The 19,798-nt window shown below is 38.5% G+C and overlaps 1 protein-coding gene across 2 annotated transcripts in view; it reads left to right on the forward strand.

The window, feature by feature from the left end:
• The window catches only part of SLC45A4 (solute carrier family 45 member 4), an 89,627-nt gene that overhangs the window by 38,944 nt on the left and 30,885 nt on the right, over positions 1-19,798 (forward strand). For both annotated transcript variants that reach the window (XM_074898363.1, XM_074898361.1), the window contains exon 2: positions 11,043-11,659. In XM_074898363.1, coding sequence (XP_074754464.1) covers positions 11,416-11,659 — 244 coding nt within the window. In that variant the 5' untranslated portion in view covers positions 11,043-11,415. The remainder of the gene's footprint in view (positions 1-11,042; positions 11,660-19,798) is intronic.

Raw genomic sequence — 19,798 nt, forward strand, 5'->3', positions numbered from 1 at the left:
TTCTCTGGTATTCTTAAGATTTATTATTGGTGTTAAGAGGGGATTCTCTTGGTTATTTATCTTATACCTTACTTAAAATACACAAGCTGTGTATCACTGCTAGGTCAGTTCAAAGGTTTACTTAAATAATTGAGAAACTAAATCAAATAGCTGTACTTCATGGCAATGAACATAAATGTGTCTGTCATGCTGGTATTTGGAACAGTCTGAAACTGGAGCAGGGAATCTGCTTGAGTGCTCTAGCTATGCTTTTTATGGAATGTGCTTTCTTAATGCTTGTTAGTATCACTTGTGTTTCAAAAGGAGACACTGAAGATGTTTACCAAAGGTGCTGCACCATAAAACTGCTGCTCTAACCTATAGCTGTTTCCTTTATTAGCACCACCATTATGCATTGCAGGCTTGAGGTCAGGTGGCTGAGAAGCAGTTATTTTCCTGCCCCCTTTGCAGCACACAGGGATGAGGCAGGGCCTCCTTGCATGCCAGAGAGGAAGTAAGAAATAGAAATTTATCCCTAACCACCTTTATTCTTTCAATACTATAGCACTCAGTTCTGTTTAACACTTCATCAGAGGATGTTACAGTATTTTCCTTGGCCCAGATGGAGGGAAGATATATGAAGCTGGAGTGGGGAAGAGGCAGAAGGGTTCTCCTTTATGCTGACAAGATACAGTTTCCAGCAATCATCCTGAACTGGTGTGGGCTCAAACTGCAGGTTAGGCTGTAAACAGTTGGTTATTACCAAGCTATCATAGCGATGATGTACCAGTTAGATCTGTGAGTGCACTCAAAGAAGACAAAATGAGAATATTTAGTGCAGGATGATATAACCAGTTATATATAGTTGTTTACAAACCCTTTGGAGAATCTGAAATATGAGAAACCTTCTGTGTTGTTTTGGTTTTTCTCTGAGGGAGTAATTATTTCCTCAGTTAGTAAAATCTGGCCAAAACCTAACTTCCCCATCTTTGTTGGAGGGTGAACACAGTTCTATGGATGCTTTCGAAAGCTTACTTTGAGTTTTCTAAGATTGAATGATGGTAATGCATTTAGGGACGGGTAATTGGAGATAATTCCAATGAATTAGACTTTGCAGATGTTAATGATATGCTAGAGGAAGTCAGTTTGTGAAGATCTATGCTGTGCTCTTTTTCTGTCTTGATCTATTGAATAGCTTCTGTAATTGTCTAATACATATTCTGGCAGTATTTGGGTTTCTTAAGCCTTTACAGCCTGAAGAAACCAGCCTGCAAATTTTCAGAGCAATGAATTAGTTCAAATGCCAGTACATGAAAATAAAATACGGTGCTTTTCATTGTAGGTACAGTAACATCTGCAAGGAATATCTAACTTTGCATATACAGACTACATAATTGGTCCTGGCTTGACTAATTTTTAAGGATGAATATTCATGCCTCAACCTATTATAGAAAGTATTGCTCATTCTGGGGAGTAATTAGCAAATCATTATGCTGGTATACTTTATTTCCCACACTGCAATCAGGAGGACAGCCTTGGTGAAAACTTGAAGAAAAAAAAATGCTGGTGGCGATGATGTACACTGATAGGATTATTCTTGCACCACCATGCCACTGGGTTAGACATTGTCCTTCTGCAGGAAGGTAAGATTGTTCCAGTTAATCCACTTGGTAATGTATTAAGATGTTCTGATAGCCTTATTTTTGTTTCCCTCCATCCTGCCTCATTGAGACAGAGGGAATGAATCAATTCTGATGGGAAATAACTCTTGTGTTCAACATGGTTTAAAAACTTGAGGTGTTCTAGTAGGCCATGTCCATCCTGGGCCATATTGAGCTTGTGCCAGACTGAAGTTTGACTGTGGCTATCTAAAGAAATTAGTGGATTTTCTTAGTGAAAGTTATTTGCAGCAGTGTCAAACTGAAACAGCATATTTGCACACTGGCCTGAGTGATCTCCATCCCCCTGAGTTTGAGTTCTTTGTGCTTATGTGGAGACTAGGTTGTTATTTTTTGTTTGTGGAAGTACTTAGCTGTTAGTGCTTGCTATCTTGCCCTTAACCTTTATCTAATTTTGGGGGTAGAACCTGCTACTTGGAGATCCAGCTGTCCCAAGTAAGGTATGCCTGTGTCTTTGCTGTAGTGTGAAACTGCTTCTTGGTGCCTGTTCTAGGAACAACACTGGTCCCACGCTTTACCCTAGCTGGGAAGGCTTCTCTATCGCTATTTATGCCCATACCACCTTACTGTTTACGTGTTTAATGTATCTGTACTAATAAGCATGAGGGTAATGAGAGCATATATGAAGTTTTTTACCTAGCAATAAAAGAAAAAAATAAATTTAATCAGATAATGCTACCTCCCCAGTTTAAGAAAATTAAGTATTTCCTACTAAAAGCAGCAGCAGTGATTTAACAATGTAATCTGATCTAATATTAGTAACAGCCTGTGCCTTTAGGGAGCAGTATAATAGCCAATCCACTGAATAAAGTCTGTCTCACATTAAATTCTGGGACTTTTTAAAAAAGATGGCTTCCCAGGATTGTTTCATTAATTTCATAAAGACCCATGGTTTCCTACATCTTTTTCCCAGTAATATGATCAGGCTGGGGAAATTACATTGGCCCCCAAAATATAACAAATGAGGAAATAGTACTGTCTTACAAAGATGTTCTAGCTGATGTCATGAGGCCCTACATTTCTCCACCTTATGTCTTAAGCTTTCTATTTCTCCTCATGTGTCTGGGCAGGAAAAAGCCCATCAGGGAGCTTGTCATGCACAGATTGCCATCTGTGACTGTATTGCCATGTCTTTCAGCAGGAGCCAAAATCTTGCTCTTGGTCATTTTCCAAGTAAGCTGGAAGGGGGTGGGAAGAGGGTCCAAAGAAAGCAAGGGGCCTTCTAGTCAAGGCCATGCTTTATGGAAAGAAATAGGTGGGAAGCCTAATGGAAGATTTAGTATTGTCAAGAAGTAGGTGGGAAGAAGAATGTAAGATTTAATATTGGCAGGGCTGGAGTTGGAAGCATGTTTATGTCAGTTTTAATAATTTCTGAAATTTTATATGCATCTTGTTGAACCCTTTCCACAGTTCTTCATTAACCCTTTTCAAAATGCAGTGGCACACCCACTTGCTCTTATATATGGGGGGTGATTGTTTGGATATTTTTATGGATTTGTCAGAGGAGTTGAAGATGTCAGATATTCAGCCTTAATAGGAATGCTGCCAGAATTATTTGTTTCTCTTAAATGAGTCTATTTTTCAAAAGTTATGCCCCAGCTTAAACAAGAACAAGGCAGAGGTTGTAAAAGACGTCAACTGGATTACAGCGTGTGAAGAGTCCTGAGGGCAGGCAAAAGTTTGTGTAGCAAGAAGTGGAAAAAATGCTGCTTCTCCATGTGAGGTGGATTGCTCCATATCATCTTCATTTACAACATGCTACAGAATGAGGTTTCCCCCCCCCCCTTCCCAGCCCTTGCTTTAGTGGCCTAAATTGTGTGGTAGCCTCCAAAGTAGGTCATGATGCAAAAGCACTGTGCTGGTTCCAGTGGCTTTTTTTAAAAAAGAAACACTCAGGTTTCAAGATGAAATTGTTAAAAATTTCATCTGAGCTTTCATTTTGTGTCAGTTGTAGGGTTGCTTAGGCATGATATCCTTGTAGGACAAGTTGGTTTATGCTGTTGTGGTTCAATGCCTTTGATTACCTGAATGATGAATCAAATGTTAGGACATGTTAATGTGGTTCTTCATTGCACCCAGTTAGCCTTAACCTTTTTCCTTTGGCAGGCTTTTAGTGATTCAAAACAGGTTAGTCCAGTTTAAGACTATTTTAAAATTAGAGGTTGACTTTCCTCTCAGGATCTGGAGTAATGTTGCTCACTTATGGGACTGTTGTTAAGTAATATGTGGTATAATTGCATTTTTTTAAATTATTCCTGAACAAGTATACTCTTTCCCTTCTGACAGGGCTCATACAGTTCTGTTTTCAAAAAGCAGTAGCTAAAAATCTGCGTTTGCATTTAACTGTGAGAAGTCTTAATGGGAATTTAAACAGCAACCTGCCTATAATCGCTTCCCTTTTGAACCCAAGGCCTCATGACTCACTTATATGATGGTGCTTCTAGAAAGTCACAGGATTTCTTGACTCTAAACTTTTATGAAGGAAATTAATCAGACCATGGAAGGATACGGCCCCTTTGGTGAACTGCAAGTAGATTAGTTGAGCACACTTCTCCAGCTGGGTCAAAAACTCCAGGTATGTTTTTCTAGATGCTTTTCATCCTACTGCAGTGGCTGAACACTTGAGTCTTGACATGGGCCAAAGAAACTTCCCCTGTGGCCAGTTCTGTTACTATAAACAGCTGCTAATAATTAGCAACAGAGCCACAAAACAACTGGGGAGAAAATAGCTGCCTCTTGGCTAAGCAAGTGGTTATTCTGCCTTGCATGTGGCAAGTACTAGGAGGCAGAATACGTGATAGCTCTCACAGCATGACTGAAGATCCTTCTTCTGCCTTCTGAAAAGAAGGTATCTTGAGCTAGGCAGGTGAGTCTGCATTTTGACCCTGTAGCTATAGGGATCCACTGACAATTTCTTTTCTTTGTGAGCTGCAATTCCACCCTGGCTTTGGGTATTACTACCCAAAGGAATACTTGTAGCTGCTCCTGTTCCTCTCTTCCCCTGTTATGTTGGTATGGATCCATGCAGCCATGCAATCAGACAAAACCAACCTGACTTTGTAAAGGGTATTTTTAGCTTCTTGGATGTGTTTGTTAGCTTAGTTTTCAACATAGATCAGTTACAGTGTCTGGTTCACTACTTAGATGCTTGTGTGGCTGTACAGGAAGGGGTAGGAGTAAGGAACCTGGGGCAAAGAAAAGGAACAGACTGCTGCTTTTAGAGGAAGTACTTGTTTATGCTGGTTTAAGGTAATTGAGAAACTTTAGTGCAAGCAGTATAATAAGCTGGTGATGTATTTTGTGATATTCTTATGTGAGCAGCTGACTGTAAAACAAAACTACCCTTGCTAGCAAAAGTGTAGTTTGCTGTTATCTGAAGCTGTGATTAGGTTTGTACTGCAAGGAATATCTATCTGGTTTCAGCTGCCCCTACCTCTTTAAGTGGAAGCTACTGTCCCTGTTGCAGATCTGTAGAACAAAATTAATTGTGGAGGAGTCATCTGTCCAGAATCTGTTGGATTGGCATCTTATGGAATTGTTTTTAAGGTATTTTGAGAATCGACAAATTTTCTGAAGGGGGATGAAGGTCAGCCTTGCTTTCAAGAGCTGCTCTTTCACAGCAACATGCTATTTGTCTGTTGGCATGATGGAGCACCAGAGGATTTGAACTCAAAACATTAGTAATTATCCTTGGACATATGCCATTTTATTCTTGAAAAGGCACAAGTCCAAGCGATGTATCGCTTTGCAAGCCAGTTAGATGCTGAAGCAGAACCCAGTGTCCATTTTGCATTTAATTGTAGAAGGAATAATAACTGATGTTTGTCTCCAACACACAGGGGTAGAAGTGTTCAGCCAAGAATTTATTTAGTCTGAGAAAAAGCCAGATAAACTCAAATGCTTTTTCCTTCCAATGCTAATATTAAAGCTATACTTAAATCAGTCTAGATAACTTTTCAAGAGATGGCCAGATGACTTAAACCTTAGCATAAACCAACTTGGCAGAAAAGTATTTGGTAAATAGATTGACTGGGCAATTACAGGCTTGCCAGCCTAACATGATTCACAGGTGAAATAGTATGGTTACTAGTGTGTGTGTCTGTGGGATGTACTCACTGAAGAATTGAGGGAGGGTAAGGTGTAAGACTGGAGGAAAGAAATCTTGTCCTGTTAGACTGGCAACTTCTGGACTCCTACACTTTTCCAGTCAAACATGTGAATATTTCATGATGTAGAAGTACACCCACATTGTATTTTTGTTATTTATGGTTTTCTTGATGTGTCATGCAGAATGGCACACTGGGATCTGTTAGTGATCCAATGACATCTGTGACTAAAAAGCCTGGTTACATTCTCTACGAATTGGTTCTTAGCTGTTTTTCCTTATGAAGTTAGTGGTAAACAATGAAAAGACATTTGTATGCAATGATGGCTCAAGGTGTCTCTTCATCCTTCCTTTCAGTGTCTTTTCAACAGTAGATTCTTTGAGCTAGTGTTTTCTACATCGCTAGACAACAGTTCCTGTGGAGTAAAACTGAATGCAGCTCTTCACCATGATTTAGGGAGACTTTGATCAATCTGTACACTTTCCTGTAAAAGGAAGTAATGGTAATGTAAGAGGCAGATCTTGAAGACAAGAGATGGCTAGATAAGTGATTGGAAGTTAATGCAATAAACTTTAAAGACCAGGATGAGAGTAGGGGGTAGATTTTCTCTGCTCAATCTGCCTTGTTCCCTTAGATATTTAATTGTGTTTGGACAGAACTGTTTCCATCCTTTTCAGTTTGCTCATTCCAGTTTTTCTTAGGCTGTGCTTATTTTTCTCTTTCAGGACTTAGGATTTTGTAACTAGTGCACACCTACCCTGTTGAAATGAATTATTTCTTATACCAGTAAATGCCTTAAGGATTGCCTAATGGCTTCAGAGGAAAAAAACCCTCCTGAAGATTTGAAATTTTCTCATGGCATCCAGTTGGGCCCATTTAACTGTTATCTATGTGCCAAGCTTTATTACTGCTTAATAAAGCATGTGTGTGACTACCTGAAACTTGCTGCATAAGTCATATGTTTTGGCACTGGTTCAGAAATGTAGCTGCTTGTCAAACAGTACATTCCTGTTCCTAGTTAGCAGGAGATATCTGGAAACCTGCATTAAAAACAGTTCAGTCTTAAATAAAAGATTTGGGCAGAATCACTGTTAACCCCAATTATTTTGGTATTGATAGGTGTACTACTAATCTTTTGACCTCCAGATGATGGTATCACAAATGCAAAAACATTGCTTGTCAACCTCTAAGTCCTAAACTTACAAAACACACAGAAGTGTGATAGAAGTCATTTGCCCAAGGCATCACATTGTGTAATTGTCTAGCATGAGCTTTTCGTGCATCTCTAGCATCTTAGTGCTTGCTAGGGAAAAGAAAACATTTGAATTTTGTGGGCCACAAGTATGACCTATATAACTCCTCTTTCAAAAACCCTGAGGAAAGGCAGTGGTTTTCCTCTGGTTCTTCTATGGTTTGTGTGTTTTGTCTATGAACACTACCTATTTGAGGCCTGTAATGTGTTTTGTGCTTCATGTAGCCATATTATGACTTATATCTAGATGGATGATAGACAGTGAAAATATAACAGATAAGATTACAAGCAATTTGAGCAGCTCTTATAAAATTTTGCTTACAGATTAGTTTTCAGAATATATTACTTGCCAGTTTTGTTGAAATATTAACTACTGCTTTGTAGGGTTTGTCATTGTTGGAGTGTGGCCAAAGGTCAAAGTAAAATGTGCAATTAGGTTGAAGAGCTAGAGTAATCAGTCCCTCCTCCCATAAACACTTTGCAAGGTAGGGATATTTCTGTATCTACACTACTCATACCCAACCTCTGTATAATACCCAACATGAACTTCTGTCCATGGCTGAAATTCTTCGTTCTACTTCCCTATTCTTTAGTAAATTCCTTTTAAAACTTTATGGAAAGTATAATGGGGGAGCATGGCAGAATGGGGGACATGGTCTCAGCTTCCTGAGATAAATGCCATTTAATGTGCCAGCTGACACTTTTAAATTATTTTGTTTAGCTGCTACATGGCTGGATGGTCAGAAGGGTACAGGTGAAGGGGAGGCTGTCTCTGAAACATTTAGCCTCTCAACATCTGTTTGAGGAAGGGATGTGAGCTCTCTTAGTACCTATTCTGCTTGAATTAGACTTACATTTTACCTGTCATTCATCACTTCTTAAAAAATAGGCCAGTATTATCATTTTTTAGGTGGAGTCCATGCAGTAAAGTCTTTGAACTGCATGAGTAAAGGGACTGCATTGGAAATTACCATGAATATTCAATATTACAGTTTTTTAAAAATATTGTTAATTTAAGGTTTAGCTTTACTAGCCTACAAACATGAAAAAAGTGTGTTAGATGCAGGAGCATGCCCTCTGCGGTGTTTTAATCCACCTCGTCTTTAGATGCCATTTAGTTTGGAGATCTTTGCTGCATAAAAGCTTCTGTAATACTTACTTCCAGCAGGTAAATGAATTTGTCTCCCTTTTCGATAAGGAAGAATGCTACTATTCAAACTTGCCAAATTCAAAATGAACTTGGACAAAGCAGCAGCAGAATCTGGATCGGTCTGAAATGAGTATGAACACAACCTAGCAGGACTTACAAAAGGACTAGAAGACCTGTCTGAGAGGCTCTTGTTATTCTCTGGCTCTTGTATTAGACATGCACTTGGAGTCAGATGAAAGTGCTGCAGGAAGACTAGCGTTATGCTTACCACAAAATTGGCATAATGGAACAGTAATTCTCTGTTCCTTTAGATAAAACCTGTCCATTGTGCCTCTTGCTATTGCAGCTGAATACTGTAACTGCTTTTTCTGGCATGTTTAAAATACACTGTTCTTATCTGTGTCAATTACAGCTTCAAAGTCTACCTCCATCTATCATCCATTATGCCTGTCGCTTAAATTATCTGATTATTCCCCATCATCTTCCACTTCAAGAATAACTTTTTCAGTCATCCCTTAAGACTCTTGCTCAAATGGGCTAAATCTCAGATACCCTCTTTATCGTTTCCAGTGACAAATGCTCCCAGCCTGTGTCATCCTGCTTGTGTATGCAGGCTGCCCCAGTGCATCATAAAACATTCTGGAGTGATGAACTGCCTTACTCTCTGCCTCATTCTGCTACCCTGTAACTGCATTTTAAATGAGGTGCTTAGGGAAATTGAGTTAAATCCTTCATAGACAGTTGACAGGAGGGGAAATTAAGCATAAGAAAACATTAGAGACTTTGAAGTCATCTTGTGCAGGAGTGTTATCCATGACCCTCAGTCTGTAATACAATATACATGTTCTGAGTGATTTCTGAATAAGAGCTCATATATAAACTTTTAAATTCTACTGAATGTAATTTTCCCTGAGTGGGCTATCCATTAAACATTTTATGACTAGTCTGCAACTAAAATAATTGCCTCTACTCTGGAACGTGTATTTTGTAGGTTTTACTCACCCAGAACTTGTGTTATGAAAAGCGGATGTGTTTTTCTTAATACACACAGTACTTAACTATATACTTATGATAAACTGATAGCCCTTCAAGGATTGAGTTGAAACCTCAGACAATAAAGCAAAGTAAGAGAATTGCATCCCTTCTCCCTCCTGATGAATTCAACACTGTTAACTGCTAGAAGGAAGCAGATGAACTCTGCTGCATGCAGGAGCTTAGCAAATTCAAACCCTGACCGGTGGAAAGAAGAACCTTTATAAAAAACCAAAGTGCTTATGAAAAACTTGAACAAGTACCTGTCTGTGCCATAGTTCATTAACCCTAGGCAGTGCATCTCAACTCCTCCTGTTAAGGGAGTGGGTGGAGAAATGCTTTTCTTGAATCCTTTTTGTTCTGAGCTACTTAATGCTTATAGATTAAAACTTGGAATTTAAGACTTGGGTTATGGCACTTGTGTTCAGTAAGTGATTTTACCTTCTCTTAAGATTTAAAAGTTTGGTTATCTCAAAAGTAAAATCTAGTATTAAGTTGTTATTGAAGTGATCAAATCAGAGAACAGTAATCTTGGAGAGCCTGGGAGGAGAAAAAGCCCAGACCAGAAAAGATGTTTGAATGGAAGAACAAAATACCATGCAAGAAAACCAGCTGGAGATACAGCTCGAAGGAGGGTATCCAGGAGGGAGTGCTCAAGATGATGTTCCCCCGCTGCACTTGTAGTAGAATGAACAGTGTGTCACTGAAACAGAGTTGCTGTTGTGATGTGCTTTAAACCCTAAGCATGTCATCCTTTTCTTAAGGCTCATTTTTTAGGTTCACCACTTAATGATCTGGTTTATGCTCTAGACCACAAAGGGTTTTTGTTGCTACAGCAGAAAGGGACAGGGAACTGCAGTGTGGGGACTTCTTAGGCCAGTTTTACTGCCACAGCCAGCATCTCATGGAACCATAACCCTGAGGGGGTTTGTCCTGGGATACGAGTTCAGTCACACTGTGTGCACAGATGTTAATATGCATCCTTCTAGTACAAACATTATGTAATCCAACTCTTTATCAAATGCCTTCTTTCTTTCTCCAAAGTGCTTAAACACATTTTGATTGGTGTGGTACAGTATGTATGTTTGCTTAGACTTTCTGTGGCACAAAGGAGGGGGAAACACAGAATAAGCTTGTCTTGCCTGGTTAGAATATATTTTAATAATTTTAATGTATGGTAGAACATATTGTACCATTCTACTTTCATGGACTTCAGAAGCCTCATAGGATGTAGGAGTAGGATGCTCTGGTCTTGTGTGCAGAAAGTGAAGATGGATGCATATGCTGTACATAGCTTCATTAGAAGTTTAAATATTTAAATATCAATCTCTCAAGTTTATATTTCTAATGGCTTCTTTTTGCTCATGCTTGCTTGAGGAACATCTTCATTATAAAATGCTATGATGGTTACTGCAAAGTAATTGGCAACTTCTAAAAGGCTAAACAGATGTCTGGCCAGTGAGTAAATGGTAATTGATGAATCATCTTCCTGGCATAGTACTGGAATATCCTATGCTGCTTCTGAAATGGAACCTGCATTAAATTTCCCAGAATTTGTTGGTCTTGAGGATCTTGGACAAATGTGCTGATATATTCTTCTGTGGCTTCATGTAGGACCATGAACTGGAGGAACTTACGAGTACAATTAAGCATCGTTTAACTATGAGGAGTAACTGTATTTCAATGGAAAGTCCAGAGGTAGGAGGGAATGTGGAATACAAGACCCTACATTAGGCAAGGACAATGGAAAGCATTAAGCAGGAAATAGAGTATATGGTTAAGGGGGGGGCACAATATCCTGAAAAATGCTATTGAAAATTTTAAATGCTTGCTTTTCATTGCAGATTAATCAGCCACTCGATGGGGATTAACAGTGGAGCACCTCTTTGTGTCGCCTTTCCACCTCTCTGTAGCAAGAATAACAACTTCAGCACTTCTTCAATAATAATTATGAAACTGGTATTAACTGAATGGCAATTATGGATTTTTAACTCTAACTCACAGTAAACCAGCAAGCCATATGTTGAAATTCCTACCAAATAGCTTTTCATTCTTAATGTCTCATATCTATACAAGAAGTTGCAAGATACCTGTTTGTACAAGAGGAATATAAGCATTACTTGCCTGAGGAACAGAAGCTGAAAGAAGACACCCTAACTTGTTCGTGGAGTTATGGTAGTATTATTTATATAGATATAACAAATATATATATTTTTTATGGTAATGAAAATGGCTCCCCAGAATGCTGACTCGGAATCTATGCAAGTTCAAGATCTACCTGTGGCACAGCTTCAGAAAACAGAAAACAAGGAGAATGAAAGCAGGGAGGAGACCATTAGTGAAGGATCCATAGACCGGATTCCAATACGCCTGTGGGTGATGCATGGTGCGGTAATGTTTGGCAGGGAATTTTGTTATGCCATGGAGACAGCTTTGGTAACACCCGTATTGTTACAAATCGGTAAGTCATTCTCATTTCTGATAATTGAAACTTTCTGTATCTTTTTACATCGATTGAAGTCAGAGGAAGAGGGAAGTAGGGTCTGCCAACTAAAAACACACAAGGCAAAAAGGATTTTGTTTTTGTTGTTGACTGTGCCACAGATTCAATTGCATGCCTGTGAAGGGGGAAGGATTTCTATATTCATTCATCTTCTGTCTAATAATTGCTTCCCCCTGTAAAAACTTTAATCTGATTTAAGTCTGAAATTTTTTACTAAAAGGTAAGTGTCCTAGAAACTAGAAACAACATACTATAAAGGATTGGAATGAAGCTTTTTCATTTATGGGGAAATGCTTCAGGTTACAGTGCTTTAGAATAAATTGTTAGATAAATTGGCTTTTCTGACTACTTGCGGAATATTGCATTTATTTCCCCTAGTGAGTCTTGTTTTATGTGATTAATCTGCCTGTAACACATGAATATATACATGAATAAACCATGTTACCAATAGATTTGGATAATAATGGGGGTAATGGGATTTAGAATAGGAATAAACAGTGTCAGATTTTGTGATAAGTACTGTAATTAGGTTGCCAATAAACTGCTTACAGTATTAACAGTATTCCTTTATCAAATCCAGAAAATCATGTTCTTTATCAGATAACAGAAAATATTACATGAAACTGAATTAAGTACTGGACTGTATGTGCTTTCAGGAGTGAATAAACAATGATGTGTGTGCACTGTCTAAGTGTGTAATACATGCACATTATGTTTGCTTTGGCTTACACCTGCAGTTGTACCTTACAGCATGCTCAGTTGTGGCCAAACAGAAGCACCTGACCAACCCTCTGAAATGTTCATTGAATGATTTCCAACAGTGTTTAAAAAATTCAAGGTTAGCATCTGAAATGAAACATCTGTATCTTTATATTCGATATGACAAAAGGGCGTAAGACTGAACTTGCGAGCGTGCAACATAGAGATTCTATGCAGTCTTCCTGAAGTTAAAAACATGTTTTCATATGAAATTACTATCTGTTTCTTTTGAATCAACAGAGGGGTCAATCACTGCAGTCAGTGCCATGGGAGATGCTGATGAGTTATGCCTTCAGGTTTTCCTGAAAATTTTCATTTTTCAGAGCTCATCAAATGTTCTTTTTGGATCTGTTGGTGGCATAGTTAAAATAGATGATAAGTTTTCACCAAATAGGAGCTTCCTGTCAACCTGACTTGCTGAGTAAAACATAATCTAGGAATGTTTATAATGTCCATAACTTGTTTTGAGGTTCTGTCGTTTGGGTAAGTTGAGATTTAGATTTAAGTAATTTGTACTAGTGGTGTTGGTTCAATTACTGTCTACCATGAATGCAAAAACTTACATCCTGCTTTGCATGGAGAAGACACCCAGTTTTGCAAGTGACCTGTACTTTTTGGTTCATTTTCTTGTTTGTGCTGGCACTTGGATGTTTAAAATGTTTAAATAAGCTGACTTTACCTTACCACAGAGTAAGGTCAGACAGTATAAATAAATGTTCTTAATTACTGACCAGTCTACTAGTTTACATTTTTTTTGGTGAGCTCTTCTAGCAGATCTGTTTCCTCCTGATAATTGAGAAATATCTCTTCCTTCCCTAACCCCAGTGATCACAATAACATTGAGATTTGGGGGAAGGGAAGAGAGGAGCTCTCTTTGCTATAGGAGCTGGCAAACAACAAAAAAATGCAAAAGGCTGTGGGGATGCAATGATGATGTTCCATGTTATAGAGATAAGAACTGGAGGTAGCTGGTTACAATTGTTAGTGCTTTGGGAACAAATCTGAAATCTTTTGTGCTCTGGCTCATGTTTCCTCAGTGGGGGAATAAACAATGTTGGATTCACTGAAGGGTTAAGTTATTCACGGGTGACTTATCTAGCCTGTTTGGTAATTACCTCTTACTGGGTTCTGTTTACCTTTATCAGCCTCAACATCTGTCTGCCTCAACATGAGCTATATTTATTCCTCACTGGAGGGGGTTGCATATAGCTGTTGAACTGCTGTAATATTCCCTTTGCTTCTTGTTTTGGTAAAAGCAATGTTCAGTTGTTTTCTATGAGATTAAATTGGTTTGAGAAGCTATTTTTGAGAAGTGGCATCTGGGGAAGTGTGGTGATTCAACCAACAAACTTTGCTTGTAATAAATTGAAGAACCAGAAGCCTTTTGGGTACTCTTCCTTACAGATGGATGTTGAATATTAACAATTAAGCTCTACAGTGTGTGCTTGTGTTCTATATCTCTGAAAACTTTACTGAAATAATCTGAGATTCTTATCAGATACCACCATTAAAACCTTAGGCAAGTTAGTATGACGTTGCACACTTTGTGCTTGCAGGTATTTGATTTCCCTAGCTGTTTGTGTACCCTGGGTCAGAGGTGTAGATATGATTTGACAGATGAACAACCTGTCCTACTTGTTCTGTAAAACATGAGATTTCAGCAACTGAAGGAGGAGATAGTCCTTTGCATAGTCCCCTTTTTTCAATTCAACAGAGGCTGAATTCTTAATGTGTTTAAATTTCCTGAATTTTTGAATTCTTAAGAACTAAAGGCAGCAATCGGAGCTGCTTGGATAGATGGATACTGTGAATTAGAAAGATCTGGAAGTGCCCGAGTTGCTGTACCCCTACTGAAACAAGTTCTGATTTGTAACTTTAATCTTTGCCTTTATTGCTATGCTTTAGGTTGATGTTATATTGCCTTGTCAGAAATGCAGCTACAAGTCTACAACAGCCTTGTAGCCATAACTGGGCTTTAGTAGCTTAGCAACCAGAACAAGCCAAATATATATTACATGGTTTTTATTCTAACTTGCTCTTTGATTCCTTACTATCTGCAGCTTAAGAATTCAAAATGGAGCAGCTAACTTGTTTAGAAGAATTCAGAGGATATAAAAACATGCCAAATATGAGAAGTGGCAGGCTGGCTCCAGATGAAATTATATTAGTTGGTATTTTTACAAGTTTTGCTCTCTACAAATCTTCATTAACCTTTTTGAGACCCATGCAACCAGCAGTTCTTTGCAGCCAGCATTAAAACTTCAATAAAAAACTGTCAGTGCCTTCAGTGCTCTAGGTTTACTTGTTCGCTGGTCTAAGGTTTTTGAGAAACTGATTTCATGTTACTCTTGAGTATGTTCTGTGCATTAGCACTACTGTTGGCTTCCCCGTCACATTTCAGCCATGTATTATAAACTCCATTGGAGCAGGATGAGGCCTTTGTCTTCTGAAACATCAGGTACTTCATGCTGCTTATCTGTGAGAGGGAATTAAAATCCCTGTTATTGTTTATAAATGACAGTGCCTTTTCTTCCATCATTACATTTGGCTTCCAAGGATTAAATCTCTAAAACTCCTTCCAGTCTGTAACAGTTCATCAACAATTTAGATAACTATTTTAAATTATTTTTTTGAGGGATTTTGAGTGAATGAGGAGAAACTGATGACTGATATGATGGAAACTTAGAAAAACAACTTTTTGAAGAAACCTTTTCAATGAAATCACAATACATGGCTTCTGTTAATCTGAAATTAATAAATTATATTATTGGTTTCAAGTGTTATTTCAGTTGTCATTCAAGCACAATTTAGGCTGTAATGCAAGCAGGAAATCCATTTTAGTTCTGAGAGGTGGGATCTATGTGCCTGTTTCATTAGGACTACAGAAGGGGGAAAAAAATGCATTCTGCAACTTGGGATGGCTGCTGCTTTCAACATGAAAAACTTGCTGTCTGACTAATAAGTAGTGGTAGCTGTAAACATAAAGTTTCACATTTTATATTTAATGATAAAAGCTTTGCCAAGCTTTTACTGTTGCTTCAGAGTCTCTTCCCAATGCTATCGAGTGTTCTATGAATAGTTAATAGGCACAGAAGTGACTGTCAGCACCAGAACTGTTCCTCGTTCCCCTGCATAAATTAAATATATTACACTAGTGCTTTTTAAAAAAAAAACCTGTACATTTACATAAGGAAAGACATTAACAGTTGACATGTGCTGCATATGTTTGTCACCTGAATTTGGGAGTGTTTATCTGGTATACAGCACAAGAATACCCTTGATTTTTATGCATTTCATATCTGAGTGCCTATCTGTGGTGTCATTACTTTGTTTTGCTGTGAGAGTTAATGGGCTCTTGTAGTAAACACCAGCTAGTCTAGCATTAAATATTGAAGTTAGTCAGTTTAAGCTTAACCCTGAGCATGATAGTGTTCCTGGACAATAACACAAAGGAATAGCATTTCTGGAAACTGTATTTCAGTGGTAATTAGTAGATTTTAATAAAGTGAAAGGCTGAGCTAAGCAGAGCAGAATACCATAGGTTACTTTTGTTTGGAAAACAAATTCTTTCTCACTATATGCTTCTGAATCAGCAAAATACTGTAGTCAGTCATGTCTCATGAGACATTTCTGATGTCTCCTACATGTAGAAAAGCCGTTTGGGGGTTTGGGCTGTCATTTCTCAGTTAAAGCATTTAGACATAATATTTCAGAAAAAAATAATTATCTGACATTCAGAACTCTTCCAGCCTAAAGCTTAACAGAACATGCTTGAAGGATCTTGAAATCTAGTTCATGTGAAGTTGCCAGTATGGAAAAAGCATGTTAAGCAATAATTCAAACTGCTGATTCTGAAGAATCTCAAAGTGGTAGCTGAGAAGTTGTCATGCTGAAGAGATTTAATATTATGGAGTGAACTCTTAGTATGAAGTAGTGAATCTCCCCATTGAAATTTAGTGTTGATACGTGTCAGAAGAATATGTGTAGGTAACCAGGAGATTATGGAGATGTATTTAGAAACCAAGCTTGAAATGTTACAGATAAGTTAGCTTTTAGGTATGCTTCTTCAAAGGGTTTAAGGTATCAATTGCTGACTCAATTCAGTGTGGAAGGGGATGGTCTTCCTAAGGCTAAGCCTGAGATCAAAGGAAATCTAAAAACCTTAACTGGTGAGGAAGAAGGGAACAAAGGGGTAGGATGAGCTGTTGGAGGCTGCCTATAATTCAAGTGAAAAAAGGCTGACTGGCTGGAAAAACCCACAGATGGAGGAAGCTCTTCAACATAAAGGAGCACTGACTATTTCAGTTCAAGTGTTGAGTTTATTCCTCATCTCTGCCAGAGGTTACATTTGTTATATGTATTTATAACTTTCTACAAAGCTCTGTCTTACTGTTCGAGCTGTGCCTTGTCTTACCAGGAAGAAACAGAGTTGTAGCCTGCTCTTTGACTCTCAAAGTTAAATATCTGTACAGTTCAACTGCACCTGAGCTCCCAGGCATAGCTGCATTTGATGCTGAGAGTGAATTGCAGGAGCTGAATTCCTCCTTGGAAGAATTAATGGCTTGAGAGCTGACCTGTCCCAAGAGGGGTCTACCACAGCTAAGGCCAAGAACTGAATTTACAGTGGATCCAGAAAACCTAGGGTAATAAACACTTAATTAAATACATTTTTCAGCCCTGTTCGCTTTGAAGTTAGTCTTTAGGATCATGTAAAGTTTGCATTCAGATCTCAAGTGGTGGAATGTATAAAACTGCAAATATTGTGCCTGAGGCACATGTTAATTGCCCTATAAAACCTCCCCACCCATCATTTTTTACTTATTGACTAATTTTATGCCCACTGAGGGGTTGTGCAAGACTAATTTTACTGTACTTTTTTCACCAACAAGCAAGTCAGTAAGGCTTTCATTATCGTGTATCGCTGTTCTCCTGCATAAAATATCTTTTGACCTCAAATCAACAGCAGCACAGTTTTTGAACACATGTAGTCCTTAGTGGAAAGTTTGGTGCAGGATAAACTTAAGGTACCTTTAAAAGAAAGGTGCTATGCAACTATTAAGATTTTTAATCCTGGGGCAGTAGGAGCACATGCTTCATTTTCATATCAAGGCAAATGCCAGGCAGTCTGGCAGTTGTGCAATAACTGTTACTTACAGAGCTTTTTTTATATCAATGTTCTGTTTTTCTTTAAGTAACACTGAATCTGTCCTTCAGAGGCACAACTGATAACACATGGCAAATTTTCAGCTGGGGTAACATGAGGATTCATGCTGGCTTTGGGATTGTACAGACTGTGTGGCTTTGGATGAATAGCCTTACTAGGAAAGGGAAGTTGAGGGCAAAGGAATTCAGAGCCTTCTCTCATAGCATGAAACATGTTTCCTATTACTTAGCAGTAGGTAACTTTTTGTTCCTTTTTTTTTTTTTTTTTTTCTGAATAAGGTCTGCCGAAGAAGCTGGTTCTAAAACAAGTCTCATACTTGCTCTGGTACTCATTTCTCCCATTCCAAATCTCTAACAAATGTCCTTGATCTTTTAATTATGTATTGTGGGAATGTTAATACTTTTTGTTTCCCCTAGCATAAAGAATGTTCACAGTAAAAACTGTGTGTGAGAACACTTTGAACCCTCAGAAGATTTCCCTTTGAGAGCTTGTGTGAGCTGAGGTTAGTCTGAGTGACCATGCATGACATGGAGGAAACGCTAACAGGTCTGAGAACTATGGACCCATAGGAGAAGCATGCTGCAAGACAAAGCAAACTGTAAAAATGCAGACTGTTGGCTCTTATAGAAGGACAGAGGCTTAAAAGCAATTCTTGATTTCATCATTAGCTCTGTTCAAATCCATTTTTCTTCGGCAGCTATAGTCATTTTAGTTTGATTTGTGGGAAGAGCTTGAGGCCTCCAAAAATAATCACTCCCCAAGAAGAAAATGGACATATCTATCTTTATGTAGATGCTGCTTTTCACTAGTAAATCTTTCCTCTCTAATATGCTGCTGCCTTCTTATCTTCAGTAGCCAAAGTTTGAGAGACTAAACATTTTGGAATGACTTAAGAATATTTTTACATGTGTTTCCCTTTTTCCAAATCTCTTTTTCTCTCCTTCCCAAGAAAATCTAGAAAAGCAGCAGAAACAAGGACCAGTTAAAGCTGCTACAGGCTAGTAGTGGTGAACTGGTTAAGGGACTGCATTAAATTATAAGCAGATCAGAAGCCGATGGCTTTTAAATTCGGTCTATTGTAAATGTGCTTTTTACTTCTCTTTTGACATTGGGTCACTGAATTGTCTTGCAATTCTTCCCTCTCACACATAATGGACCCACCTTGTTGCTATAGCCAAGATAAACCTGTGTGTTTCCTTCTGCTTTCAAGGGCAGCTTTGGAGTAGAAAGGGACGTGTATAGGACTTGAACTGCAGGATCCCTGTGTTTTTAGTGCTCCCTTACTGAGATTTCCTGTGGTTTATGGGGAAAGGATGGGAGAAGTAGGGGCAGAGTTTGGACTCCTGAAAATGTGCTAAAATTGAGTGGTTTTAAACATGCATCTTTATGCAACCTCTTTCCTAGCCTAAACCCTTCCTCTTAATCTGCTTTACACCCACATATACTCTCAGCCAAATTTTCAAAGCCCACATCTTTTTATACTTTTGTCTAAACACCCTCTAGGAGAGCAAGATGTCAGGTGAACCTGTGAATGTTTGCATGCACAGTGGCTGCCCAAGTTTGTTTTCTGTTCAGAATTTGAGTTTGACCCTCACCTCTGAGAGGTAATTTTGCCATAGTGATAACAGATGAAACACAATAGTACTTCCATGTTCTTTATTATGAAGTAACTGCCACCAGGGCAATTTTCCAGCAAGCAACTGCCTGTTCTTTACTGTAAAAAGAAACCTTTCAGCTCTTTGGATGGGGTTTTGGTGATGGAGACTTGCAGATGCAGAACTGAGATTCAGGTGCCCAAGTTTTGAAACTTGCAATGCCAAGACTCAAATCAGTGGTTTCCTGTTGAACCTAGATTGTGAAACAGGTTATGATAAGGGAATGGCTGAGAACTCCTTAATGAACAGGAGTCTTACTTTTCAAAGCAATAAATTTAAAGACCACTTTTGAAATTAAAAGAACGTCGACAGGCTGTTGCCAAATCACGTAATGCTTTAATAAAGCTTGCTTCAAGAGGATTGTCAAAGCTGCAGCCCCTTAAGCTCTCTTCTCCTCTGAGTCTCCTGTGTGCTTGTTGCAACAGTATTTTCTGTTGTGATGCGCCCTTTGGGACTCTATTTTAATAATCCTCCTTTAACCAAACAACAGTTGAGAAGGTTTCAGATGTGCTTCCTGCA

This window comes from Athene noctua, chromosome 2, assembly GCF_965140245.1.
Source record: "Athene noctua chromosome 2, bAthNoc1.hap1.1, whole genome shotgun sequence".
Taxonomy (NCBI): Eukaryota; Metazoa; Chordata; class Aves; order Strigiformes; family Strigidae; genus Athene; species Athene noctua.